The 25,576-nt window shown below is 48.5% G+C and overlaps 2 protein-coding genes across 2 annotated transcripts in view; one reads left to right on the forward strand and one right to left on the reverse strand.

The window, feature by feature from the left end:
* The first annotated feature begins 527 nt into the window (after nucleotides 1-527).
* EIF6 (eukaryotic translation initiation factor 6) lies at nucleotides 528-6,874 on the forward strand. Its single transcript, XM_085079118.1, has 6 exons — nucleotides 528-889; nucleotides 1,234-1,319; nucleotides 2,090-2,265; nucleotides 3,503-3,679; nucleotides 4,258-4,439; nucleotides 5,557-6,874. The coding sequence occupies exons 1-6, from the start codon at nucleotides 783-785 to the stop codon at nucleotides 5,564-5,566; spliced, it is 738 nt and encodes a 245-aa protein (XP_084935244.1). The 5' UTR covers nucleotides 528-782; the 3' UTR covers nucleotides 5,567-6,874.
* Nucleotides 6,875-9,572: 2,698 nt separating this feature from the next.
* Nucleotides 9,573-25,576, reverse strand: part of MMP24 (matrix metallopeptidase 24) — a 44,389-nt gene continuing 28,385 nt past the window's right edge. Inside the window, exons 6-9 of the mRNA XM_085079116.1 lie at nucleotides 15,986-16,200; nucleotides 14,555-14,693; nucleotides 13,406-13,672; nucleotides 9,573-12,096 (exon numbers count right to left, since the gene is read on the reverse strand). Coding sequence (XP_084935242.1) covers nucleotides 11,759-12,096; nucleotides 13,406-13,672; nucleotides 14,555-14,693; nucleotides 15,986-16,200 — 959 coding nt within the window. The 3' untranslated portion in view covers nucleotides 9,573-11,758. The remainder of the gene's footprint in view (nucleotides 12,097-13,405; nucleotides 13,673-14,554; nucleotides 14,694-15,985; nucleotides 16,201-25,576) is intronic.

The following is a 25,576-nucleotide window of genomic DNA, read 5'->3' on the forward strand; positions in this document are numbered from 1 at the left end:
CAGCTGGCACACAGGGACAGGGGCAGCTCTGGAGCAGCGGCCTCAGGCACAGGGAGAGTGATGGGACACTTGGCACAGAACAACCATAGCACACCTGGCATCGGCACAACGGCAGGGACAATCCCAGCACACCTCGTACAGACACAGGGGCAGCGATGGAGCACCTGGCACGGGCACAGGGACAGAATGCCGCACCGGGCCCGTGGCGGCCACTCCAGGCTGCGGGGAAACCCGGCGAGCTCAGCCCCAGGTGGGATCGGAGCACAGGGGGACGGCTCGTGGCCCACAGGGCCCCCAGCCGGCGGGGGCGGCTGGCGAGCGGTGCCTGGGGCGCTGCTGCCGCCACGGGCTGGTCCCTCCTGGGCAGCTCCCGGTCCCGCTCGGTCCCTCAGCAAGGCCCGCGCAGCTCCCAGCCCCGCTCCCCTCATGGCGGCGCGCCCTGCGCACTCGCACCTCCCAGCCGCTTGGGGGCGCTGTCCACAACCAGCGCGGCCGGCGCCTCTCTGCCCGGCGTGCCTCCCCGCCGGAAGCGGAAGCGGCGGCACCTCGTGGTTCCGGCGGAGGCGTTCGGAGCCACCGCGGCCCGTTCCTGTTCCCGGCTCCATTCCCCGTCCAGCCTCCTTCCCGACCCCGAGCCCGCCCATTCCCGCTCTCCACCCATTCTCAGTCCCGTTCCGGCCTCCTTCGCGGACCCAGCTGCGTTCCCATTCCCGTTCCTGGCCTCAATTCTTAGTCCCGTTCCCGGCTCCATTCCCGGCCCCGCTCGCATTCCCGTTCCTGCCATGGCGGTCCGCGCCAGCTTCGAGAACAACAACGAGCTGGGCTGTTTCGCCAAGCTCACCAACGCCTACTGCCTCGTGGCCATCGGCGGCTCCGAGAACTTCTACAGGTGAGGGGAGGCCGGCCCTGCCCTGCCCGGCCCTACCCGGCCCTGCCCTGCCCGGCCCTGCCCTGCCCGGCCCTACCCGGCCCTGCCCTGCCCGGCCCTGCCCTGCCCGGCCCTACCCGGCCCTGCCCTGCCCGGCCCTACCCGGCCCTGCCCTGCCCGGCCCTGCCCTGCCCGGCCCTGCCCTGCCCGGCCCTGCCCTACCCTGCCCGGCCCTGCCCTACCCTACCCTGCCCGGCCCTGCCCTGCCCGGCCCTGCCCTGCCCTGCCCGGCCCTGCCCTGCCCTGCCCTGCCCGGCCCTGCCCTGCCCGGCCCGCGGTGCCCTGACGCCGCTTTCTCCTTGCAGCGTGTTCGAGGGGGAGCTCTTCGGGACCATCCCGGTGGTTCACGCGTCCATCGCCGGCTGTCGCATCATCGGCAGGATGTGTGTGGGTACGTGGGGCGGGAGGGGCCCGGGAGGCGCCGGGGGACACTGGGAAGGGTCAGGGGGTCGGTCGGAGCCGCACTGGGGTCGAGCCGTGCCGAGGAGCCCGTGGGGCAGTGCCTCTCGCTCTCGAGGGTTGTTTTAATGCCTCAGGTGTGTGAGGGAGGAGGCGGAAAGATGATCTCAAAGGTCTTTTCCGGCCTGGCTGATTCTATGAAGGACGTGGGAAGCAGAGACTCGCCAGGGAGCCGGGTGGGGGAGTGTTGGCTCTCGGGGCTAGGCAGGCTCTGCTGTTGCCCAGGGCCGGCCCGGGGGCGGGCAGGGCCTGGGCAGGGGGAGGCATTACCGAATGTGACCTCAGGGGAAAGTCTTTCATGTGTCTCTGGCATGTGAGACCCATGAGTCAGACCAGCTTCTTGCTTATTTGTTCCTTTAACTGATCAGTACTCGTATCACAGCAGCACCTGGGCCTTTTGTGGGGCAAATGGCATCTGCACGGGGAGTTCCTTGTAAAATGTCTCATCCAGCACCTTGGACTTACTTTAGTCCTGTTGGAAGAGAGAAGGGATAAAGACAGTGCCATTCACCCACACTCTGTGCTTCAGCCTGGTGTTTCCTTTCCCGTGTGCTGGTTATTTTTCAACCTCCTGGGCTGAGCTCTGGGCTTGGAAGGAACACACAGAGCAAGGGCAACTCAGGCCCTTGAGTTGAGCAGAGGGAAATGCCAGGGTGGCCTGTGGAAACATTGTTTTTATTCTATTTTCTTGTGTCAATTTAGGGAACAGACACGGGCTGCTGGTCCCGAGCAGCACGACAGACCAAGAGCTGCAGCACATCCGGAACAGCCTCCCGGATTCCGTGCGGATCCAGCGGGTGGAGGAGCGGCTCTCGGCTCTGGGCAACGTCACCACCTGCAACGACTACGTGGCTCTGGTTCACCCAGATCTGGACAGGGTATGGGGCTCTGGGACACTTCCACATGCAGAGTGGGGCTGGGAAATGCTGCCCAGGCTGCGGCTGGAATTGTTCCCTCTGGCTCAGCTGTGGTGAATGTGCTGTGGAGAAGGGAAGGAGTAGCAGGTGGATGTGTATCATGGGACAGGACAAGGGACAATGGCTCCCTGCTGGCAGAGAGCAGTGTTGAATGGGATATTGGGAAGAAGTGCTTCCCTGTGAGGCTGGGCAGGCCCTGGCACAGGGTGCCCAGAGAAGCTGTGGCTGCCCCTGGATCCCTGGCAGTGTCCAAGGCCATGTTGGATGGGGCTTGGAGCAACCTGGGATAGTGGAAACTGTCCCTGCCATGGCAGAGGGTGAAACAAGATGAGTTTTAAGGTCCCTCCAACCCAAACCATTCTGTGATTAAGTGATCATTGGGTGCAGTTTGCTTTGGGTGTGTAAAATGGAGTGAATTAGAGTGTCCAAGGGTGTAATAAAGAGCGTAAGGAAGAGTGCAGTGAGGACCACAGGAGGAGTTACAACAGCTGAGTGAGCCAGAGTCTGTCATAGCTGAAAGAGGCTATGGATATGCATGATTACAGGGAAAGAGAAATAGAAGGGCCTTGTATGAGAGTTTAAAATAAGGGCAGAGGAGACAGAGTCACTCCTATTTCACATCTGAGAACTGATATCTTAAAAACATTGAGAGAGATGTGTTGTGTGTCTGCAGGTCCTGACAGTGTTTGCTTTTAGCTTGTGCCAAAGGTGATCAAGAAATGGGACTTGGTGTTAGGAGTGCAGAGGGGAAAGTAAAATAAGGGGATGGAAGATGGCATTTCAATATAACGTGTTTTTAATAAGTGTGGAAAGTAAAGTAAGATGGCCAGAAAGAGAGAAATCAAAATAATTCACAGTGAAACCTGGAGGGAGAGGAAGGAAGTTGTTAAAGATATGAGAAGGATAAGACAATTTTGTCCCAGGGGTTTGGGACCAAAGAGGACTGGGAATGGACACAGGTGACGTACTGCCAACAGAAGGGTGGGGTTTGGGCATTTCTCAGCAAAGGCACGAGGCTGTGTTTATGGTGACACAGGAAACTGGAAACTGGAGCTTGGCTTTATGTGTTATCGTGGCTGGGTTGCAATGGGTTGTGCAGTGTGGGAGGCTCCCAGCTGACAGTTGTGTGCAGGAATGGCTTGACTTCCCACTCCACAACACAGTTTAGCTGAAAGCTTTGTCCTCTTCCTGTTTGCAGGAGACAGAAGAGATCTTGGCAGATGTGCTGAAGGTGGAGGTTTTCAGACAAACAGTAGCAGACCAGGTGCTGGTAGGAAGTTACTGTGTTTTTAGTAACCAAGGAGGAATTGTGCACCCCAAAACTTCCATCGATGACCAGGATGAACTATCTTCTTTGCTGCAAGTCCCACTTGTGGTAAGGCATTTGTGGGATTGTGTTTGCCCTTCCCATTCCCTCCCAGCCCAGTTCCAATGTTTGTGCAGCTCAGGGGCTCCCAGATACTGTTTCTCTGTGAAGTGATTCTGAGTGGACGTGAGGAGAAGACTCACGTCTTGGAACCAAGTCTTCCAAGACAATTTCCTGTGTTTCTTGAGTCTGAATAAGCTGCTTAGTGCTTTTAGCTGCCTTATGAAATGTAGTTCTGCTGAGTGTGCAAGTTGTGCAGATACAGAATGTGGAGCTGTTTGTGGTTTGGCTGAAGCCAGTGTTTGAAAAGATTAAGTAAGAAACTCCAATGTCTGCTCAGTTGGATGTGTGAATGCTGTTACCCTTCCTGCTTATTGGGTTCTATTTCACTGAGTGCCACACCAGTCTCTCACCAGAGAGTAAAGGCTGTTCATTCATCATTTTTCTGACACCTTCAGTACTTGGCTGGTGGCAGAGTTCATCTTTTCAGCGGTGTGAGCTGAGCCCTCCAGTAAAGGCCTGTGCCAGGGCTGTGTGAGGAGCTGTGCTGTGCCAGCTGCTGCTCACTGCTGCTGTGTCCCTGGCAGGCTGGGACGGTGAACCGCGGCAGCGAGGTGATCGCGGCAGGGATGGTGGTCAACGACTGGTGTGCCTTCTGCGGGCTGGACACCACCAGCACCGAGCTCTCCGTCATCGAGAGCATCTTCAGGCTCAACGAGGCTCAGCCAAGCACCATCGCCACCAACATGAGGGATTCCCTGATTGACAGGTAGGGAGGATCCACCTCCGGGCAGAATCACGGTCAGAATAGCCAAGATTTTATGACAAAGCAGCTGGTTTCACTGTTGATTTGTCTTTTTTAATTACCTTTTTTCTACTTCCTCTCCCCTGTTGTTGGTTACAGGCAGCAGTTACTCGATGGGTTATAGAATGTTTTGTTGCAACGAGAATCCTTTTTGTGAGACGTAACATCTGTTTCAGCTTTCAGATTTTCTTTCTTAGCTGTTCAGTGCTCAACTATGACATGAATGGAGGGGGTTTTTTTACATCTTATTTTAAAAGTTTAAATACCAGTGATTTTGCTTGTCATCTTGGCTTTTGATTGCTGTAGTTATTCAAATGTTATTTCCAGTGCTTGCTACAACCACTAATGGAGCAAAAAGCCTGTGGAACTTGTCAGCTGCTGCTGCTTTTAGCCTCTTATATTTAAAACTGCTAACTTGAATTTTTCTTTAGCCTTCTTGTTAAAGGCTGTGTTCAAGTTTCTTTTTAATGTGAGACAGGTTTTGTTTTCTGCCTGGAGTGGTAATGATATGGGACCTTCCCCCTTCATTAATGTATGCAGATGTTTTTATATAAGCAAATGTTATTACAAATAGGCATCAGTGTAGATGAATATCCTGTGGGAACTGCATTTGGGCTTTGGGTTACAACTCTGAGAACCATTGATGTGGTGCTAAAGTGTGTTCCTGAACTACCTGAGCATTTTAACTTGGCTGAGTTCTCAGCCACAATCTGGGAATTGTTTATGGCCTAAGGAATTCCTTTAGTGGAGAACCTTTTAAAAATTCTTTGCTCCATTACAGTTTGGGTACAAAGTCTTGATGTCTCAACATATCAGAGCCATAATTAAACCTGCTCTGAGCTGTTGATTATTGCCTGGGCCAAGCTGAGTGTGTATTTTGCCCTTGCCAGCCTGATAGGTCTGTTCTTGTGGCTGGCTGTTAGCAGCTGCAACATCTGCTTCCCTTGTTTCCTAGGTCCTTTTCTAGGAAGCCAAATTTCTTCTGGATCTTTGTAGTTGGAGGGTGAGAACTGACTTGTGTTTTGAAATGCCTTCTGCACTCTGTGGTGCTGCTAAACCTTCTTTCTGTTTTGTCTTTTAGCCTGACATGAGCAGTATTGGTTACTACTTCCCAGAAAGCTCCTAAGGAGTGAAGTGTTGAGCCACACTATGGATCACAGACATCCAGACCTTCTGAGGAAGTTTCTGCAGGCCTGGCCCAAGGGAGAGGCTACAAAACCATCTTTTTGTCATCTTTTGTAAACTGTTATCACAAAAACTGACAAATAACATGCATAAGAAACGAATAAGGAATGCTCTCTATCCCTTTGCTCAGTTCTTCAGCTCTGCTTTCTGGTTTTGTCATGCCAACTGAGCCCCTCAAATTACCCCACAATATTTACTCCTGTTGCTCTTGGATATTGATCACTAGAGATTATTTTGCCTTAAGTCTTGCACCAGTGTCCTGCTGCACAGCAGTTTCTTTTGGCACTACATACACTGACTGCCCTGTCTTTCCTCACTCCTGCTCAAGTGGTGTTTCTGCTCTAGGTACCCATAAGACTCCTTTGTATGTCCAGTACCAAAAGTACAGTAGTTTACTTGCCACAAAATCATTCAAAAGTCATCACCTGCTCTTTTGCCTTGACTTGGACCTGTTGCCACCGGATGGTGGTTCTGAAGTGATCAGCTTGGATCAAAACTGGAGTTTTTAAGTCAGGCCAAGGGCCTTTAACCACAGTGTGGGAGTCCCTGGAGCAGTGCTTGATCTGGTGTCACCTGTGCTGCTTCCTACAAGGGGGCACATTGCTTCCCAAAGGGCAGATTGTTGCCAGTGGGCTTAATTTGTCCTCCAGGAGTTCACCTCCTACAGTGGGAAACCCTTAGAAGTCAGCAAATCCCAACAGATTTGAGCCACCTCATCACCTTGGGGATAAAGGTTAAATAACACGGTTCTAAGCAGTCACTTCAGTCAGTCAGAAAGTACAGATTTGGGAGCTTCCTCATGAAGGGCTCTGCCTGGATGAAAAGCGGCTGCAGGTGCTACTTTTGGGCACAAGATAGTAATTTCTTTCTACACGAGTGTTGCTCAGTGATAGCTCATTTCAGTTGCTTTCCTTCTTGCTCATTAAGGGTGCACTGAAGGCATAGAAGTGCCACCATTTCCCATCCTGAGGGTAAGAGGAAGCTCTCACTTGTCTCCACACAGCTGCCTTGCTCTCAGCTGGGTTCTCTTGAGGAATGATGACCTGAGGGGCATGCAGGCAGAGCTCTTTTCACCCAGGTGCTTTGGGCTTTGTAGAAAATTGAGTAAATTTCCATTTTTGTTTTACTGTGTGGATGTTCAGGGAAGGCTTTGTAAAACGTGGCTGATAAAAGGTTGCTCCTTAAACTTTAAAATAAAGATTACTTTGATCATCTCTGGTCAGTTATCAGCCCCCTCATACCATGCAACACGTCTTGGCACTAACTCCAGGTCTCCTTCTCTCAGCCTGTCTCAATATTTAAAGTGAGAAGCTGCTTTCCTTTGGCCACCTCACAGGGCTCAGCTCTTGGGTGGAGCAAATGTGACAATTGTTCTAAACATGGGTCTGTGGGAATTCTGAACTAGTGAGATGGGCCTGTGTACAAGGAAAAACTATAATGAAGAATGGATTTAGAACCAAGGATCATAAGAATAGATGTGGTGTTTCAATGGCAGGTTGTGTCACAGAAAACCTGTTCAGTTCTTTAAAGAGTCTGCAGGGATACGGGGAAGGTCTCTTCTAGTGCTGTATTTTCAAAAGACATTTGGCAGGTTTTTGTGCCAAAGGCATTTAGGGACCTTGGGTGAGTGATCCCATGGAATGAGGGAAGCCCTCTTACATGGCTGGGGACGGGGGAAAAAGTAACTGGTGGCATTTCCCAGGTGTTTGACAGGGAGCTATGCTGGGAGTCACAACGTTCAGCGTTAATGTGTCTGGTTTAGGAAATGCAGTGGATTCACACAGTATTTTGCCCATACTGGCTGACTAGACAGGATGAGGACTGGCTAGAAAGGTAAACTCGGTGCAGCTGAGTGTGAAGTGAAGCACGTTGTGGTTAAGAATCCAAATTTCACCCCATAGTGGTGAACCCTGAGCAGTACATGAGCACATTCCTGATGGAAGGTCTGTATAATGAAAGAAAGCAAACGATGTCTGGAGCTAATTAGGAAAAGAAAGCCCAAACAGCCCAAAGCAGCATTAGCTGTAAATCCATGATGCACCTTTATCCTGAGCATTATGTGTAGATCATCTCATCTGCAAGTGTTGCACCGTGGTTGTGAAGTGTTTCTGTAAATATGTATTTTGGGGTAATGCTCATCTACGTTAAATTTTGGGTCTTCTGTAAACTCAAAAACTCCAAAAGAAGCCAGGGGAAGGAGGAATGAAATTCTCATGCTGCTGCCCATTACTTCCCCTGAGATTCTGCCTCACAGTGCCAGAGCTGGCAGGAGCAGGGCAGTGAGGAGGAGGCTGAGCACAGCAATGTGCCACAGCAGTGTGCCACAGCAAGGGGGAATGACAGCCCAGGTGAAGGACTCCAGGTGACAGGCCCTTGGCATTGCAGCGTGGGGCACAAGCAGTGTCGACACCTGACTGATCCTTTTCATGTGCTTTCATCTCCAAGGTGCTCAGTGCTGATACTAAGAGGTGTTAAGGAATGGTCAATGAAATCAAATTTTATGTCCCCAGACATACAATTTGTCCTGGGTGTTGCTCCTATGAGTTCTCAGGATTCTTAAAAATGAAATTGCTGAGCTACAAAGCTGTGGGTTACATACCATGGCTAAAGCCACATGGCACTTTTGCCATCAGGCAGTGGAAGGCAACATGTGACTTCAGGTGCTAGGAAGGGTTGCAGGAAGGATCTGAGGAAATAAAGGTGCTGGACAAATAGGTGATACTATGAGAGGTGCTGGAATCAAGCCCTGAGATGAATGTGACAGGATGGAGGAAAGCTGTCCAGAACTTTTGAGGGAGAAATGGAAGTCTAACAACTCTGGGTTCAGTGAGGTGTTGGGGTGTTAGCTGTGTGTGCTTTAATGGCTAAAAACTTTTGTCAGGATCCTTTACAAAGGTTTTTAAACCTCCGAGTCCTTGTGGTGTGAGGTGGGAGATCTTGAGGTTTAATAACTAATTATAAGTTAGGAATAATTAATCTTGGTGGAGGACCAACTTTGATTAATGTAGTGATCATGTATTCCAGCAAATGTCTAAATTTCCTGGGACAAAGAGCCTGAATGATGGTGATGAAATTATTCAAAGTAGTAAAAAACTGGAGAAAAATCAAATAGGATATTGAGTGCAGTATAGTGAGTGTGTCTGGCAGCTCATCCAGGGTGTGCTAGGGTCCCTGGGCTGTCAAACTCCCTGGGCTGCAGAGCAGGATCACAGGAACACACCTACAACAGCCTTTTGTTCGTGGGAGTTGAATTAGCACTGCCGATCCCTGCTCCCCCGTGGGAACAATGTGTCCTGCATTTCTGGACAGGAGCTGGAACACAGCCCCTGCCCACACAGAGCTCTGGCCAGGCTGATGGGCAGCGAGTCCATCCCCCACTGCTCAGGCTGGTGCTTCTGCAGCACAGCACAGGATCCCAGCAAAGAGCTCGGGGGTGGGGATTGTGAAACTTACACAAAACGCGATGTTTGTGCCCCAGAGCCAGGGCTGCCCAGGGGCTGATCTTAGCAAAACAGAGATGATAATGAATGGGGTTGTGCTGGAGAGAAGCTGCTCATCCCCCTGCAGCCCCCTGTGGCTGCAGAGGGCTGTTCTCACTCGTTGAACACCTCCCGGAATACCTCACCCCCGGAAAAGCAAATACATACCTGCCCCAGGAACCAGTACAGGGCAGGTAGAAAAGGCCCCGAGGTGTTTCTGTGGCTCTGTGGAGCAGCAGCTGAAGTTAGGTTTTGGCAGCCCAGGGCAGCAGCTTGCCTTGCTGCAGCCACGCTGGGCACACAGCTCAGCCTCCTGCCCACCCACCCTGGCACTGCGCTGCCTGAACACCTCGTTCCTTCGACAGGCCAATAACCTACCTTTGGGGCGGGGCGGGGGGAGGACAAAACATAAACAAACCCAGGCATTGCTCTCTGTTGTAAGTTTTTTTTTTTAATTTATTTTTTTTTAATGATGGCTGTTGGAAGTTGCTCAAAGGTTTGGGCTGTCGCAGTCCCGGCGAGATGGCAGCGTACAGATGAGACCGAGGTGCCATGTGGCTGTGGCGTCTGTGGTGTGTGTCCCACCACACCTCTGGTACACAGAGCAACGCGGAGTAGCGTGGGGGTGTCTGATCAGTAGCTCTGATTTCGTTTGGTCCTTCGCACTCCTTCACCCATCATGAGACGTTAGCACGTTTTGTCACTACAGTTCAAAGTTTCGCATCTACGAGCTTCTCACTTACTTTGTAATATGTTGGTAATAGTTTATGTTTAAACACAATAAACAGCTTGGCTATGGAAATCAGTTATGAAGGACAAAATACAGTTTGAGACCACGTGTTAATGCAGTCCTAGTGGGCTTCACCAGATGAATCTATGTGTCTATCCTGCTTCACCAGAGAAATATTTGAGCACTAATTAGGCAATCCAGAATGCTAACGATCTCTCTGCTGCTTCGTTCCTCACTGTAATTAGGAATAGTTTTAGCGTGTTTGTCATTCTTGGGGTTTTTTTCAGAGCTGACATTATAAAGCTGTACTTTTTCTATACTAAGTGGATATTCTGTGCATTGCACTTCCATTGCACTGAAAAAAAATCAGTTATAGGCAGAGGGCTTAGGTTAATCACCTGTTCCCCATGGTGAGCAGGCAAAGCAACTCCTATGCTGACATGGATGGCACTACTGTACAATGCTGGACTTCACCATTACACTGCACTGCAAGAGACTTCCACTCTTATTCAATATGGTAAAAATACCAGCATCAACATGAAAATCAAAAGTTTGTGGTTAGGGCACAACGTCCTGAACCACTCACAACTGTAAGAGGGACAAGCAGGAGCTACTGTTCTAGGAAGAGACCTATGGGAAGTCACTACCTGAAAGTTAAGGTATTTTTTTTGCCTTTACCTGATTTTTATGGCTCTGTCAAACATGGAAAACTCATTCTACTGTGTGGCATGCTTCCTTTAGTCCTTGCCAAATATTTGCCTGTGAAGAAGTGAGAGAAACAAAAAAAAATCCCAAATTTTGAAGGCATACAATGTTTGTAACATCTACAGGGGTTGGATTTAGTTTTATAAACAGGCCTAATTCTTACTGTACCTTGATTATTTCAGCAAAATATAACGACAACCTCACTCCAAACAAACATTTCCATTCTCCTGAAAGCCAACATACAAATTCCACAATCTAGTTACACATGCCACGGAACAACAACTCATCTTTTCCCAGTATCTTAACGGGCAGAGTGCAGTCTGCGTCTATACACATTCCCAGTATTTTGGTAACCATTGGTTCATGGGTTCTTGCTGGTGGGAGCTTAAACCAACTTACATGACATTTAGGTATTTCTTTCATGAGTGGCTCCCAAAACAAAAACCATTATTTTTTTTTAGACCCAATTACTATGTCTTCGGATTGTCCCAGTCTAGGGCTTGATGTTGCTTGATGTCTGGTTTGGTGCTTCTCGAGCTTCTGCTCCGCACTCCGGTACCTCTTTGAGTGCTCAGTGGTTCCTCGTGCACTGTGCTGAGTGGCAGCGTTGATTAGTTATGAATGTACAAAACATCTGACCAGCAGGTATTGGAAAATCATATCCAGGTAGATCCCTGGATTTTGTAATAAACTAAGAAGATCTTTTAGAATGGTTCAGCATCAGAATGTCTTCTGCTTATGACACTGAAATTGTTCTTGTTCATAGATTTCGTGATCTTAATTCATTTATGAGACAGCTATTAAAAAAATGGTTCTGTTCAGGTGATTTAGCTACACTGGAGAATGCTGGGTTTAACAGGGAGCACTGGTGCAGGGAACTGAAGGAAGTTTCCCAGATCAGTTGAAACCTGTCTCGAAGACTGGTGCTGGCAGAGCGAGCCGGTGGATGGCACCACGACCGGCAGGTGACCAAGGCAGCACGAAGGAAAGAGGCTCCACACTGCAAGGCTGCCTGCCTGTATTTTTTCCAGTTTTCCTGCTTATTTCCATCCCAGGCTGTCCAAAACTTGTAGGTCACTGAAGTAGTTTTGTTTGGTAGGCTTTTCAATGCATTTTTTTCCTCTTTTTTTTGTGTGTCCATAGTCCTCATCAGCTCGATGAGTTGAAATGTGCAGCGGGCTGTGTCATACCCATTCCTGGACAGGTCTTTTGTAGTACACAACATTTTGCTGCACCTCTTTGTTTTTAAACTGGAAGATTGTGTATACCAGGACAAGGATACACAGAGACAGGATGCAGGGGATCACCACTGCGATGGCATTGACGGTGCTGGGCATGTCGTTTATTGTCACCATGATATCCACGTCGTCGTGCGGGAGGCGCCGGTCCTTGCTCCGCTCAACATCCTTCTGGTTACAGCCCATCCAGTCCTTGAGGATCGACCTGGGGTAGCCTGGCTCCACGCTCAGCCTCTGGTTATCAAACTTCCAGTACTCCTTCCCTTTGTAAAAGTAGGTGTAAACTAGGAGACAAAACAAAGAGTATTTCTCACTATTTCTGGTTGATGAGCTGTGCTTGTGGGAGGACATTAAGGGAGCCTGGACGACTGAAGCTGGCCACTATCTGGGTCAATAAAACACATTTATCCACTATCTGGGTCAATAAAACACATTTATCCACGGCATTCCCAAGCCATTGGAAAGTGAAGGTGGTTTTGGAGCTGGGATTTAAAGGAGAAGCTATAACCCTGGCTTATGTGTTCAACATTGCCCATGGAACACCATATCCCCTCACCAAGACAAGCTGGGAATCAAAAAAGAAAACCCTACTAACTTTAAAGGAAGGGTTCCACAGTGAGTTATTTTGTACTAAAGCATCTGTAAATATGTGCTCATCATTACCAAGTGATTAACTTCATCTGCAGAGTGCCAGTGTGTGCCTGAGTGTAACAGGGTTTGGAAGAACACCAGGTTTCTGTTCACCCAGCCTGAGGGAGCAAATGCTGAGTAAGATGAGTCCTTTTGGCCACAGAATCCCAAAGACTTGGCCTGTGTTAAGGAGTAGTGTTGTCGTGCCGCTAATAAAAGGGTCATGCTTTATGCTACATGTTGTCTGAAGTATCTCCCTCTCCCCAGATGACTTATTTTACGACTCTCAAGTTATTAGGAAAAAAAAAAAAGAACAGAAGGGAGCAGTGGTGAAACTGTTAGGTGTCCTGCTCTGTTCCCTAGCTTGGCTGGCTCTCACTGCTGTCCTCCAGCCTGGGCCAGCCCTACAGCCCTTTTCTCACACCACAGCTCCAGATTTGAACACAGCCTCAGTGGCACATGCCCCTTCTGTAGGCTCTTTCCCTAAGTGGAAGAGAAGGAAATCTTCAAATCAGAGAAAGATATGTGTGGGAAGGAGCCTCTGGAGGTCCAAGCCCTGACTGAGAGTGTAACTTCAAGGCTAACTGCTAACATCAGAGGTTGGAGCCTTTAACAGAGAGCCTGAGCTCACTACAGGTAAATTAGGAGGAAATGTAAGTTCCAGCATCCCTGGAACCGGAGCCCAGGAAAAGTAAGGGAGGGTCTGTTGTGGCAGAAGAAGTCCCATTCCCTCAGAAATGGATTGTGATATGTGGTTTACCAGCTGAGGAGGTGTGTGGATTGGGATGAGGGTCAGGAAGGATCTCAGACTGCTGCTGCTCACAAAGCCCAGGTGACCCCAGGGCTTCTGAGACTCGATTCGTGGATCAGGAAATACTCAAAACACCCCACACCCAACCTTCCAGCTCCCAGCAGAGACCAGCTGTCACCAATCTAACAGGGATAATGACTGTAGACACATACAGCCTTCCTTGCTGATGAAAGCCCCCTGAGGAGCCTGAGGGATTCCTCTCCACACGGTGATGGGCTTTGGGTATCCTGGGTCCGTTGCTCTCTTGTCCTCGTTGTACCTCCAGTACCTGTCCCCTTTGAAGAAGTAGGTTTTGCCCACAGGCTCCCAGCGCAGCGCCGTGTCGATGCCTTCCCGGGGCAGGCAGTTCCCCAGCTCCACCAGGCTGTGAGGGTAGCCTGGCTCTGCTGTCACTTCCTTAAAAACCCAGTACTTATCTCCTAGAGGGGAGTGGGGACACAAACAAAAACAGATTGGCCTGGTTAGTAGTTGAAGCAATATGAACCTAAACCAATCTCAGTGAACAACAGCATGTTGAGGGCTTCCAGGCTTAACTGTAACCTGCTCCTCCATTTTGAATCTGAAACCTTATTTTATCTGCTGCTCCTCAGCTCTTGTTTTGGAAGAGCTCTTGAACGACCCTTTCCCATTTACCTTCTCAAGCCAGTCATGATTTCAAAGACTTCTCACACCCCTGTCTGCCATCCCTGGCTCAGGCTGAGGTGTTGATCACCACAAGCTTTTCAGACATTTCTCCCAAGTTTTAATACAGTTTAGAAAGCTGAGGTACTGAAGCTGCAGACAAATTCAGAAGCTCAGGTACTGTGTTTTTGTACTGGCCCTGTTTCCCAGCCATCTTTCCTGGCTCTCAACTTGCTCTCAAGTTACAGGATCCTGTTCAGACTCTGTCACAATACGAGGAGCTAAAGTGGGCCCCAGCACAAGGTTGGTCACTTTGTCTCTTTAGGAGACAACTGTTCAGAAATGAGTTTTGGGGGTGCCCTGCACCTGGAGAGGCCTCAATGCCCTGGTAAAAGGTGTTCAAGGAGATAGGCAGGAGAGTGACACTCCATGGGAAACAGGAGCTGTTTCCTGCTATCACATGAAAGCCACCTTCCCCTAAGTGATACTAACTCTACAGAGATTCTCTTGGCAAGGCCAGCACACATTGAACTGTATTTTAAGGATCAGTGGCTGCTTGAAGTGCCCCCTTGGAAAGGGACAAGGGTGCAGTGTACCTGTTTTCACCATTTGCATGCCATAAAAGCAGCCTGAGGTGATGCAGGAGTGGTTGGCTTGTACTGAACCGTACTGTACTGTACCTTTGAAGAAAACGAATTTGCCATCAGAGCGCTCATAGGCTGCGTCGATCTTTGCAGGGAGGCCCTTCCAGAACTGCTCAATCTGCATGGGATAGCCCTCCTGCACCCGGTTGTTGCGCAGACGCCAGAACCAGCGATCCTGAGGAAACCAGAAGCCTCTTGAGACTGAATATTTTTATCTTGCAGACAGACCTGGCTGGCTCCAGCATCCAGCACTGCTAATCCCTGCCTAGGCCCCGTAACCACTACAGACACAAGTCAAGCTCCAGGTGACAGCTCCAACCCAGCCCAACACTGTCTCCAGTGTGGGAAGTGCTGTCAGGGGAAGATAGCAGCCTGAAGGGGGAGATGTTGATTGATGGTGCTGTGAAAAAGGGTGGAAAGAAGGAGAGAGAAAAGGAGCAGGGGAAAGTGAGTTCACAGTTGTAAGCACTGTGACCTCTGCATGTCTTGTCACTCAGATGCCACACTTGTCCTAGTACAGCTAAAGACTCTCAGAGCCCAGGAAAGCCAGACAGCCTGAACATTACCTGGTGACTGTGTGGAACACACAAGGTCTAAAGGCATCAAGGAGTTATGAAATATCCCTCTAGATATGAGATCATCAGTTAAAGCTGCAGAGGATGTTCAAGGATGAGCACAAGCAGGACAGAACCTGAGACTTCTCCCAGATACTATCCCAACCTTCATCTAGTTTCAGTTCAGGAGTCTTCTGCAACTGAGGTGGTTTGTCCATTTAATGACCTCCAATATGTCCCCCTACACAATTCACACCCATTGGCAGAGTGAAAGCTACTGGTATTTTGGAAATGGGATCATGGATGTCCATATTCAAGGCACTCTAATGGGTTATTGAGCAAAGCCTCTCCCTCCTCCCTGGCCGTAGTTTACAAGGAAGTCTGAGTGCTCCCAAAGCCCCAGTGCCACCCATGTCACCTCTGAGACAATGAGGCTTGTTTCCAGAGAAGCTGTCCCATCCCTGGAAGTGTTTCAGGACAGCTTGGATGGGGCTTGGTCTAGTGGAAAATGTCTCTGTCCATGGCAGGGGGTAGAACAAGATGGTCTTTAAGGTCCCTTCCAACCTAAACCACTCTAGGATTCAATGGTGAACCATGGTTAGGTACTGGTATTGTTTCCTGGCTTTACAGGTGGATCCTCTCAGGTTTGCTGGTGTCTGAATTCCCTGCCAAGGCACCCAGTTCCACATTTTGGAGCACAGGCTGCCTGGGCATTTTGTAAATCCCACCAAGCACTGTTTCCAAATATAACAGAGCCAATCTGCTTACACTTCCTTCCCATATTGCTCAGTCATCACCCTCACGGGAACAGAGCTATTTTCATAGGCATTTCAAATCTACCAAGTACTTCTATAAACCTTCTCCAGCAATAAAATTAAGGGAAGACTCATAGGTAAGCAGGAATTCTTAGTACCTTGAAAACAAACATTTCTCCTCTAAAGAGGGCCACAGTGTTAAAGTTGCCATCACAGATGTTTGGTTTGGAGCCAGGGAGAGCTGGCCTGTCACCCAGAGGAGGACTGGGAGGTCGTGGCTGTCTCTCATGTTTTCTTTCCGAAGTGGAGTGAATTCTGCGAACAGGAAGAGTTGGTAAAGGCCTGGTTGGCTCCAGGGGCTCGATAGGAGGACCTAGAAGTGAAAAGGAATATATTTAGCAAGTGGACAAGCTTGGTTTTTCTATAAGTTTTAAAAGGCTCCGGGCTGGACAGACAGCACTGCCAGGGATTTACATACTCCTGATGCAGAGCTCATTCCCTAGAAGCAAAACAAGATGCATCCACAAGTGAAAGCTATTCCAAAACAGATGAGTGATAAGAACTGAAGAAATGCCAGAATGTTTCTGTAGGTCTTCCCAAGGAGGCTGGAGCTAAAAGGAAGGAGAAACCACATCAGTCACACTCCCAACTGAAATGAAAGGTGGTAAACCTTAAGTAGAAATGTTTAGTAAACCATAAAAAAAAGGCAACAAAAAAACCCTAAAAACCAAAGGAAAACCAGAAAAAAAGTTAGGGTGTGAAAACCAATGCTACATTGTAAGGGGAACTGCAGGGAGTACTTTACCAATCTGCGCTTTCAGAACTCCCTGATGAACAGCTGTGACAAGGGACCTTATCCCACTCAAGTGATGCCCTCCCAGCACAGCTCTCCCTTTCCATCCTTCCCCAACTCAGCTGTGGGATCTGACAAGGCTGCAGGAATGCACAGAGCTATGAAAATACAAGTGAGTTAGACTGGAGCAGAGGTCTTAAGCTGCCTGTGCCAAAGGATGTTTTCATTTACAGTTAGTGACAAAACCTCACTCACACATTTCTTGTTGCTTCTCAGAGAAGGCCACAAGTTAATATGGCAATAAACAGAAGGCTACTAGAGCAAGGGATTTTGGTGAGCTTGAGATCTGAAGATAGTTTATTTGCAGTTTATTTGCATGGTTTCAATTTCATTCTGAGCCTGCAGGACAAACCCCACCTGTGGGCGGTATGGGGGCTGCTGTCATGGGGGCTGTTTCAGTGTCACTGTTTGGGGCCAAGGTGCTGCACCCCAGCTGGGGGTGAACACTGGCCCTGGACAAGGCTCATCCTCACAGCCTGGAAGAGTCACCCCAGGCTGGGCACCTGCCCAGAGCCAGCAATGGATTTATGAGGAAGGATTGAGGTACCCTTGGAGGCCACACATCTGTGGGTTAGGACTTTTGCAGACAAACATTTTTAATTATGCAGCCTAAAATGATGGTTTGGTGCCCAAGTCCCCATGGCAGCTTAATTCTTAAATATTCAATTTTCAAATGGTTCCTAAAATGGATGAATGCTTAACATGTCCTGAAAGGATGACTGGGTCAATGAAAATCCTCACAGCTAATGAAAAAGAAGCCATCAGAGAAAGCCACCACACTCATTGTTAATAAGGATGTAACAGGAAGAATCTCGTGTGCAGATTTCATGGATATTATGTTCAGAAAGTACCACTTGGATGGTAAAGTCCAACTGCCTGCAGTACCAGGTCAGAAACCTCAACCACTGAGTCCTGTGATGAGCCCAGTGTTTCCAGGGCAGATACAGCCCATTTTCCAGATTTCTAGCATAGAAAATCCTGTATAGAAAATCCTGTATAATGCACAGTAAACTGCTCTAATTATTAAGCCCTGTCACACCTAAAGTCTGTCTTACCCACTGCCTGAGTTTGTGCAGCTTTACATTCAGTGTTTTCTTTCTTATCTCTAGTGTTTCAACATTTAATCATTTATAGACCTTGATGGGGATATTTTTAAGATTCTCCTTAATGATCTAAATAGAGCAATTCCTTTGGTCTGTTGTGGCCATGGCTTTTGGTTTTAAGCTCTTGAGACTTACACCTCTTCTCTAAAGCTTTTCAAATGTATGACTGTGTTTCTTCAAAGCCACTTATTGTAATGTGATGTTTTGTGCTATGTGCAGTTATTAGCAACTATTTTTATTTACTTTATTCCAGAGCTTTAATAAAAGACATCAAATATCACTCACAGAAATACTTTAGATGAGGATTTCTCTGTTGATGATCACCCTTTTATGAAATGGATACAAATATTATCCTGATACTGCGTATTTCTCATCCCCTCCATTCTTATCTGGTCAGTGCCCAGTATTTTAGCTGACCATAGAATTTCCTAACTCTGATACTGCTTCCACTAGAGACCTGTGGATTTTCCCCAGATGAGATGCAGCCAAGGTCTCCAGAGAGGGCCTGTGACAGGAGAAGCAGGGCTGGACCAGGCAGGGTGGGCACATCCACAGCAGCACTGCAGTGCAGCTCAGGAGGTGCTTTTGGAGACAGGCCCAGTCCTTTGCAATTGCTGTGCTTTTAGTCACACTCAAGTTCATTAAATACATCCTTTTTGGACCAAGCTAAACATGAAGATGCATTTCTGGAGCACATCCAGGATGCTGCAGCTGCAAACAGGCACCACAGGGCACAGCAAGAGCTGACCCACAAAACCACCTCCTTCCTCAAAATATATACAAAGTGGGTGTCTGAATCACCTGATTTACTTCACACCATCCCTATGAACTGCTGGATCTCCACATGTGCTGCTGCTATTCTTGCTGGCAGCCACTGACACTGTCTGCTCACACACCCCCACCTTTCTGTGGTGTGAAGCAAAGGCACCTCCCCAAGGGCAGCAGGTCAGCTGGGTCTGTGCAGACTGGAAAGTTCCTGAGGGCAGGACTGAGTTGGTGCAGTGGCACATGCACAGGAAGGGCTGGGAGTGGGCCAAGAAGCCCCAGACAGACCCTGCACAAAGACAGCCAGGGTTCTGGTTTGTTCACATGGGAGGGGGGAGCAGTGTTCAGCTCCTGCCTGGGAAAACTAAAGGAGCAGGAAGTTAACAACCAGTTTTGGACGTCAAAAATGGCACTTCCTGCCAGTGATAGAACCCAAGTCAATGAATTCTGAAAACCAACAATTTACATGCTCAGTGAAGATGGAAATGCTTGCCTCAGGGAAGGGAAGCCTTGACTGAGATCTAAGCAAGGGATTTGGTGATTCACTGCGCACTGCAGTCACTCATTAAAGAGCAGCACAACCCTCTCCCTCCTGTGCAGCCTTCCCCATGGCTTTGAGGGTATATGGCTGTAAATAACACTGGAAAACCTCTAATGCCTGTCCTGCCTGATAGGATTCCCCTGGCAACAGCCTGGCACAAGGGTGAGCTATAGCCCATTGCTGCAAAAACACAACAGAGGTGTAGTTTGTCATTCCTTCCCCTTTGCAGGGGGCAAACACTGCCATGCACTGACCAAACCAGAGATGCATTTCTGTCACCAGAGATGACCATGAACAGTAAGATGATGACATGACATTAATTCCTTTTCCCTCTCCTTTAACAGAAAAAAAGGGTGAGTAATATCTAAAAAAAAAAAATTGATGAATGTGTCTGATGGGTCCCAAAGACCCACTGGACACAGAAAATCTGACACACACAGAATCTGACAATAAGGTGCAGAATAGGGACTACAGTATTATACTTATTATGATGGAAATTTAACATCATGCATGACTGGAGTTACTAATTTACTGTTTCTGCACAAGTTAGGGAGGACCATTCATGTTCCCAGTCACAGCCTGCCCTGCTCCGCTGCAGAACAGAAGTCTTGTACATCTCCCCTGTTCACCTTCAGTGCCCAAGGCCTGTCACAGTCATCTGTGGAGAAGAGGAAAGTTCAAACAGCACCTGCAACCCAGGGGACCAATGTAAAGGTTTTAATTAGCCCTAAAATGCCACTGAAGCAGCAGGCAGAGAACTGGCACAGCAGAAGTAGTTGTGCACAGCCAGTCAGGATGGTGCCAAGCAGCAAGGATTCAGATGAACCAGGGATTTGCATTAAGGAAAAGGTTTGCTAGAACAGTGGCGAGAGATCCCAAGTCAGGCCCAACAAGGGAAGCTGGCCCTGTACTTACTCACTGATGGCCGTGGCCAAACCAGAGTTGGCACACTGCTCTGGAGAGAGACCTGGCCTTGGCAAGGCTTCCCACACATGCTGCGGGTTGTCTGCAACTTGCTTGGATACAGACTTTTTCATTTCACTTCAAATACTCCTCTTACTGTCTTTCCCTGTCAGCCATGGATGTTTCCTTGCTATCTTTCACTCCTTTTTTTTTTGTTTTTATAACCCAGGCCTTCTAATTTATTCTGATTGAAGGCTTGTCTCCTCTCATGCTTACATAGATTGCCTTTTTATTTTTAATTGCTGCCTTCACTCAATCACTGAGTATGGCTAAAGGCAGGAGATGATCCTACAGCTGTGCACGTGCAAAGAGCAGAGGAGTACACAGAAAATATGGAAATCCTCAGGTCCAAGTGCTACTCAGGCAGAATTTGGTGTACAGTTATGGGGATGGGAAGCAAAAGCACAGACTGTCCACTGGTGGAGAAAGATGCTCTCTCATAAGACCTAAGGCATTGCAGAGCACAAAGCAGAATGAGAAGAGCCCATCCATTAGGGATGCTCACCTGTCATTCCTATTTCCAGACTCCCATCACAGAAACCTGCCTCCAAAACATCCAAGGCAGGATGGAACAGGTTTACCAGTGGCAGAGATGAGTGTGTGAACAAAGAGTCACTTTAGAGGTGCTGGCACTGGTGTTTAATACAGGGACTGATAACACCCACAGTGCTATAACAGGGCAGCATCACACACAAATCACATCCTCTGTTACTACACCTCCAAGCAAGTTCAGAGAATCAGACAGGAATAAAATCAAATTAGAAAAAACCTAAGTGAGAGAGGTTATTGCATGGGTCTGCAACTGGGCCTAAACCCAGTCACCTAGTTATCATGTGTGATCCAAGCACCAGGGCAAAGCCCACCGCTGGGACTGACCCTGCAGCCACTTCCACATGGGAAGCAGGTAAGAAATCTCCAGGAGCTGGAAAATCTACATTCTGGAGGGAAGCAACTTGCTGGGACTTTACAGACACTACGTGGAGAAGAAGAGTTTCTTCCTCTCTGTCAGAACCAATGCAAAGAATGTCAGAAAGCTTTTGGGTCACAGCAGATCACCTTCAGCGTGTGACTTCCACCACTGGCACTTAGCCTCCTCCCTTCATGCTTCCTCTGTCGCAGACCATCTGAATATCAAGGTGACCTGTGAAGATAACACAGAGAGAGGAGTAATTTAGGAGCCACTGTGTCGATAGTTGAGGACAAAATATAATTGTACTGTCCTCCTGGCTATTGACAGAGTGTTCCCCTCAACTGCACAGCACCTGCCTGGAGGCTCGGCACCTTCCTGGCTCAGTGCGTCCCAGCCAGCAGCTCCCCGAGCTTGCCAGCACAGAGGAGGCTTTGGGTCAGGTCATGGGAGAGAATGATCCACTTGCAAACAAGGGCCTCTCCCTCTCTTCTTAATATTCACTCCAAGAAGAAAACTATCCTCCAGACTACAGTCATGGTTTGAATAACACACAGGAGGGTTTTGGTTGCAAAAAGCTGAGCTGCCTGTGTGTCTCTGCAGCACCAAACCAGCTGTCCACGTACACAGGCAAGGCTCCTCGGCTTCAAATCAAAGCCTATGATCCAAGGGAGCCAACGAGAGCCAGAGAAGCCCACCTAGCTGCTCTGCAGGCTCCAGGGCAGTGCAGAGAGGCCACCGCTCACACCACACGAGGTAGCTGCTAACAAGCTGCCTCAGGGGCTAGAGGTTGGCCACAAAACTCCAAGTGCAGGAAGGACTCCTTTCCCTCACTCACTCGATAAACTGATGCACAGAGCACTTTGCACTTCTGCACTCAGCCTTCAGGGCTGAAGTGAATTCAGCTGTCCCAGTTAGCCTTGGTCCTTGCCACAGTGCAGGACAAGCCCCAGCACCCACAGAACGATGGATGGGCAGTTAAGGCCCCTGTGATCATCACTGGGTGGCAGGAAGGGTTTTTCAAGCCCTTCTCACACAGACATTCTCCTCTGAATGACAACTACCCGCCAGGTGATAGAGCATTCACCTGGGAGAGAAGCATCCATGGCAGGCATCCTTGGCTTAGAGCAAAGGGAATGCTCTCCTGGGCTCTGGAATAAGGTGATTCACCTTGCACTTGGGTTCTCTGCTTTAGGTGCCAGAAAATTGGATCAAAAACTCCCAGGCTAGGCAGGTAAATGATGAGAGGTTGGGACTCTGCAAGATGCTCCCATTTCCTTCTGGAAAAACTTTCAGAAACCTAACATCTCCACTGCAAAACAGAACATTTTCCTACACTCAGAAGGATCTGTAGAATGAGACAAGTATTTCCTGCCCGGCCACAAAATACACCAGTGTTTTTCCATCAGCTGAAAAACCTCCCAAGAGAGATGGGCTCCTCTCAGCCTCCCCTTTGGCAGAGTCCTCCAGGTATCAGGTGGAGCCCAATCACAGCACCAGGAAGCAGGCACTTACTCCCTGCGTTTCAGAGGAATGGGAATGAAGACCTGGCATATGGCAGGTGAGGCTCTGTTGGTGCACCAGAGGTGGAGTCTGGGTCTTGCTGGGTCCAACAGAGTCTGTGGACAGGAGGAAAGGTGTAAAGGAAGTGATGTAACATAGAGAAGGGGCCTGGTATCTCTGCAACATGCAAGAGATGTGGCACCAGGGCACATTCTTCCAGATTCCTGATTTCCAAGCATTTTCCTTCCCCTCTTCTCCTATGACCATAGCACCATGAGGCACAGATCCACAGCTCCCAAATCTGGCAGCTACTAGAGATGAGGTCTTGGACATTGCTCTATTTCATCCCCATGTCCAAGAGGACATTTTCAGAGAACATTTCCAGGTCCTGCATGACAACAAAGCTTGCTCTGATAGTCCCACTCACAGTGCAGTGTCATCACACAGAAATTCTCCACCAGGTTTTCCCGCTGTTCCCTCACAAGCCATCTCACGAATAAGCATAGTTTACAAGGAGCTGGGATGGTCACAAGGGTCTGTAGGTCAAAAGGATCTCTATGGCTGACACTGGGAAAAGGGGAGGGAGGTTATGGAACCTGTGCATGCTGCACAGGAGGGACAAAGTCAGTAGAAGGCCCTGTTTGCTCATGGACAGTGCCCTGCTGATCCCCTGTTCCTGGATGTCAGGGCTGGTGGTGTCCAGTTCCTTGGTGAGGGGTTGGAGTGGCTTCATGACCACCCTGGACCTCAGCCCTCAGGGGTGCAGCATGCAGGGAGCTCTTCTCTTGAGCTACACAAACGATGTGTGAGGCTGACACTTCCTCAGTGAGATTTAGGATGACCCAGATCTTTGAGGTGGTCTCCAGGCTTAAGGACCTGGTCTACCTTTGAGTGATTAGACCTCCCCTTTGTGACCTTAGGCTTTGAAAGGGCCCTGCAGGTAAAGGTCTGGTTAACCAGCCCTGTGGATATCAGTTGTCTCTGCACATCATGTCAAGCCCTTTGCTCCCCAGACGCAGTGTCACAGAGGCTGCTTGACCACCCACTGCAAACCAGTACTGAGAGCTGGACGTGAAGAATCATGGAATCACCGAATCACTCAGGCTGGAAAAGCTCTCTGAGATGATCAAGTCCAACCTTTACCCAGCACTGCCAAGACCACTACTAAACCATGCCACTAAGTGTCACATACACACGTTTTCTGAATACCTCCAGGGATGCCACCATCCCTCCACCACTGCCCTGGGCAGCCTGTTCAAATGCCTGACCACCTTTCTTTCAGTGAAGAAATTTTCCCTTATACCTAGCCTAAAACTCCCCTGGCACAACTTGAGGCTGTTTCCTCTTGTCCCATCACTTGTTACTTGGGAGAAGCCTGAGCACCACCTGCTGCATCCTCCTGTCAGGACAGGGTGACCAGTGCTGCTCAGGGTGACCAGCTCAGGCTCTGTGGCACAGCCACAGCTGAGCATCTCTCCCTTCTCTCCACCTGCACTGCAGCTCCCTGCAGCCCTGGCCTCAACACTAGCAAGGTTAAGAGGCAACTCAACAGGATATCCAGGGGACCTATAAACTCATACAATTTCCAGTTTAATTCCTTCCTGGGCATGTCACTTTTGACACGGGCACGTAAGAATAGAGGGAGATACCCTTCTGAAAAACACACATAAAAAAGAGTCCTGCTATTTCCTTGTCTTGCCAAGGAACATACTGCAGGAAGCAACTCTCAGGAGATACGAATGTTGCTGACTTGTGCTACAGCTCTGTCACACAGGGAGCTGCTGGCCTTGTCCTCAGTGGCTCAAAACTGGAAGTAACATTTTAAACATTGACCTTATATTAATCAGCATGAAGCAAAAACAAAAGTTCACATCACTCACTGTCTCTTTGGGTGAGTTTTGAAATAAATTAAACAGAAAAAAAGTTAATAATTCAACAAATTATATGACAGATCTAGACATATTTATTTTCTAATGGATAAACACAGATACAACACGAAATACATTTAAAATTCATCATTCTCAAAGGAAGGAGACAAAATGGACTTCAGCTTTAGTAGAGCCTCTGTTCTTTGTTCTAGCAACTTCAGTGGAATGAAAAACTAGACATTTTAATTATAACTATTTTTAAAAAATGCTACAGGCAAGACAGTGGCTCCGTGACTGACTTTGCAGAGTAGGTTCCTAAATAATAATACATATTGAGCACATGCTGCTGCACTGTAAAGAATGCAGCAGCAAGAAAGCAGATTTTGGGTTTTGGAGACGTTCTCTGGCAGTTGGGCTTTTGGCATTCCCAAGGCACAATGAAGCAGAGTGGCACTGTGGAAATAAAATGCATTAGTTGAATGCTCCTGTTAAAGCTACAAGAAAGATATTTCAGCAGGCCCTCCTCAGCTTTAAGATCAGGTGAAGGGTTCTATTCTTTCACCTTTAGTTCCAGGGAGAAACATCACCTGCATTTTCCATAATTTCTTTGTGAACCATAAGAGTAAAACCTAATTTTAAATTCAACTTTATTTTTTGGACTGTAACTCTGTACTAAGGGCCGAAATCTCTACCTGGGGAAGCAAAGGTCCTGCTGCAGAAGCTGCTCTTTCTTCTCCCCACAGGATGAGTTATCTCTACAACCCCTAACACCCTCCCCATCCCACTCCACCTCAAAGGCCTCAGAGCCCCATTCCAGGGTGTGCTGGTCCCAGCTTAGCCCCTGGTGATCTTGGTTTGAACCCCAAAAGAATGGGAAGGCTGTCAGTTCCTTATCTGCTCCCTTTCCAAAAACATGTCTGAAACCAGAGAAACCAGTGATTTTTTTCTTGATTGTACTTTCACTGTCTGCAATAAATTATGGGGGTTTTCTTTCTGATTAGTCAAAGTTCACAGGAAGTAAAGCAACATTTCAAAATGGAAAGAGCACGATGACATTTTGGCAGCTTTTGAAAATTATTACTAAATGAAAGTTCAACACTGACTACCCCAGCACTTTATTTGAAAACCCTCCAGAGTCTCTGCTATCCTGAGCACCAGAACATGTACTACGTTAAAGTATTCATAATTAAACAATACCATAGGACAATTGCCATGCAACTTCAACCGGGTAACGATCATTAAGAAG

The sequence above is a fragment of the Lichenostomus cassidix genome, chromosome 20 (assembly GCF_008360975.1).
Source record: "Lichenostomus cassidix isolate B80296 chromosome 20, HeHo_3.0, whole genome shotgun sequence".
Lineage (NCBI taxonomy): Eukaryota > Metazoa > Chordata > Aves > Passeriformes > Meliphagidae > Lichenostomus > Lichenostomus cassidix.

What these genes read in the sequence shown, in the direction of transcription:
- EIF6 (XM_085079118.1), top strand. Translation starts at nt 783, where the DNA reads ATGGCGGTCCGCGCCAGCTTCGAGAACAACAACGAGCTGGGCTGTTTC. An exon ending in GGCTCCGAGAACTTCTACAG is followed by an intron (nt 890 to 1,233) that starts GTGAGGGGAGGC and finishes TTCTCCTTGCAG; the next exon opens with CGTGTTCGAGGGGGAGCTCT. An exon ending in TGCTGCAAGTCCCACTTGTG is followed by an intron (nt 3,680 to 4,257) that starts GTAAGGCATTTG and finishes TGTCCCTGGCAG; the next exon opens with GCTGGGACGGTGAACCGCGG.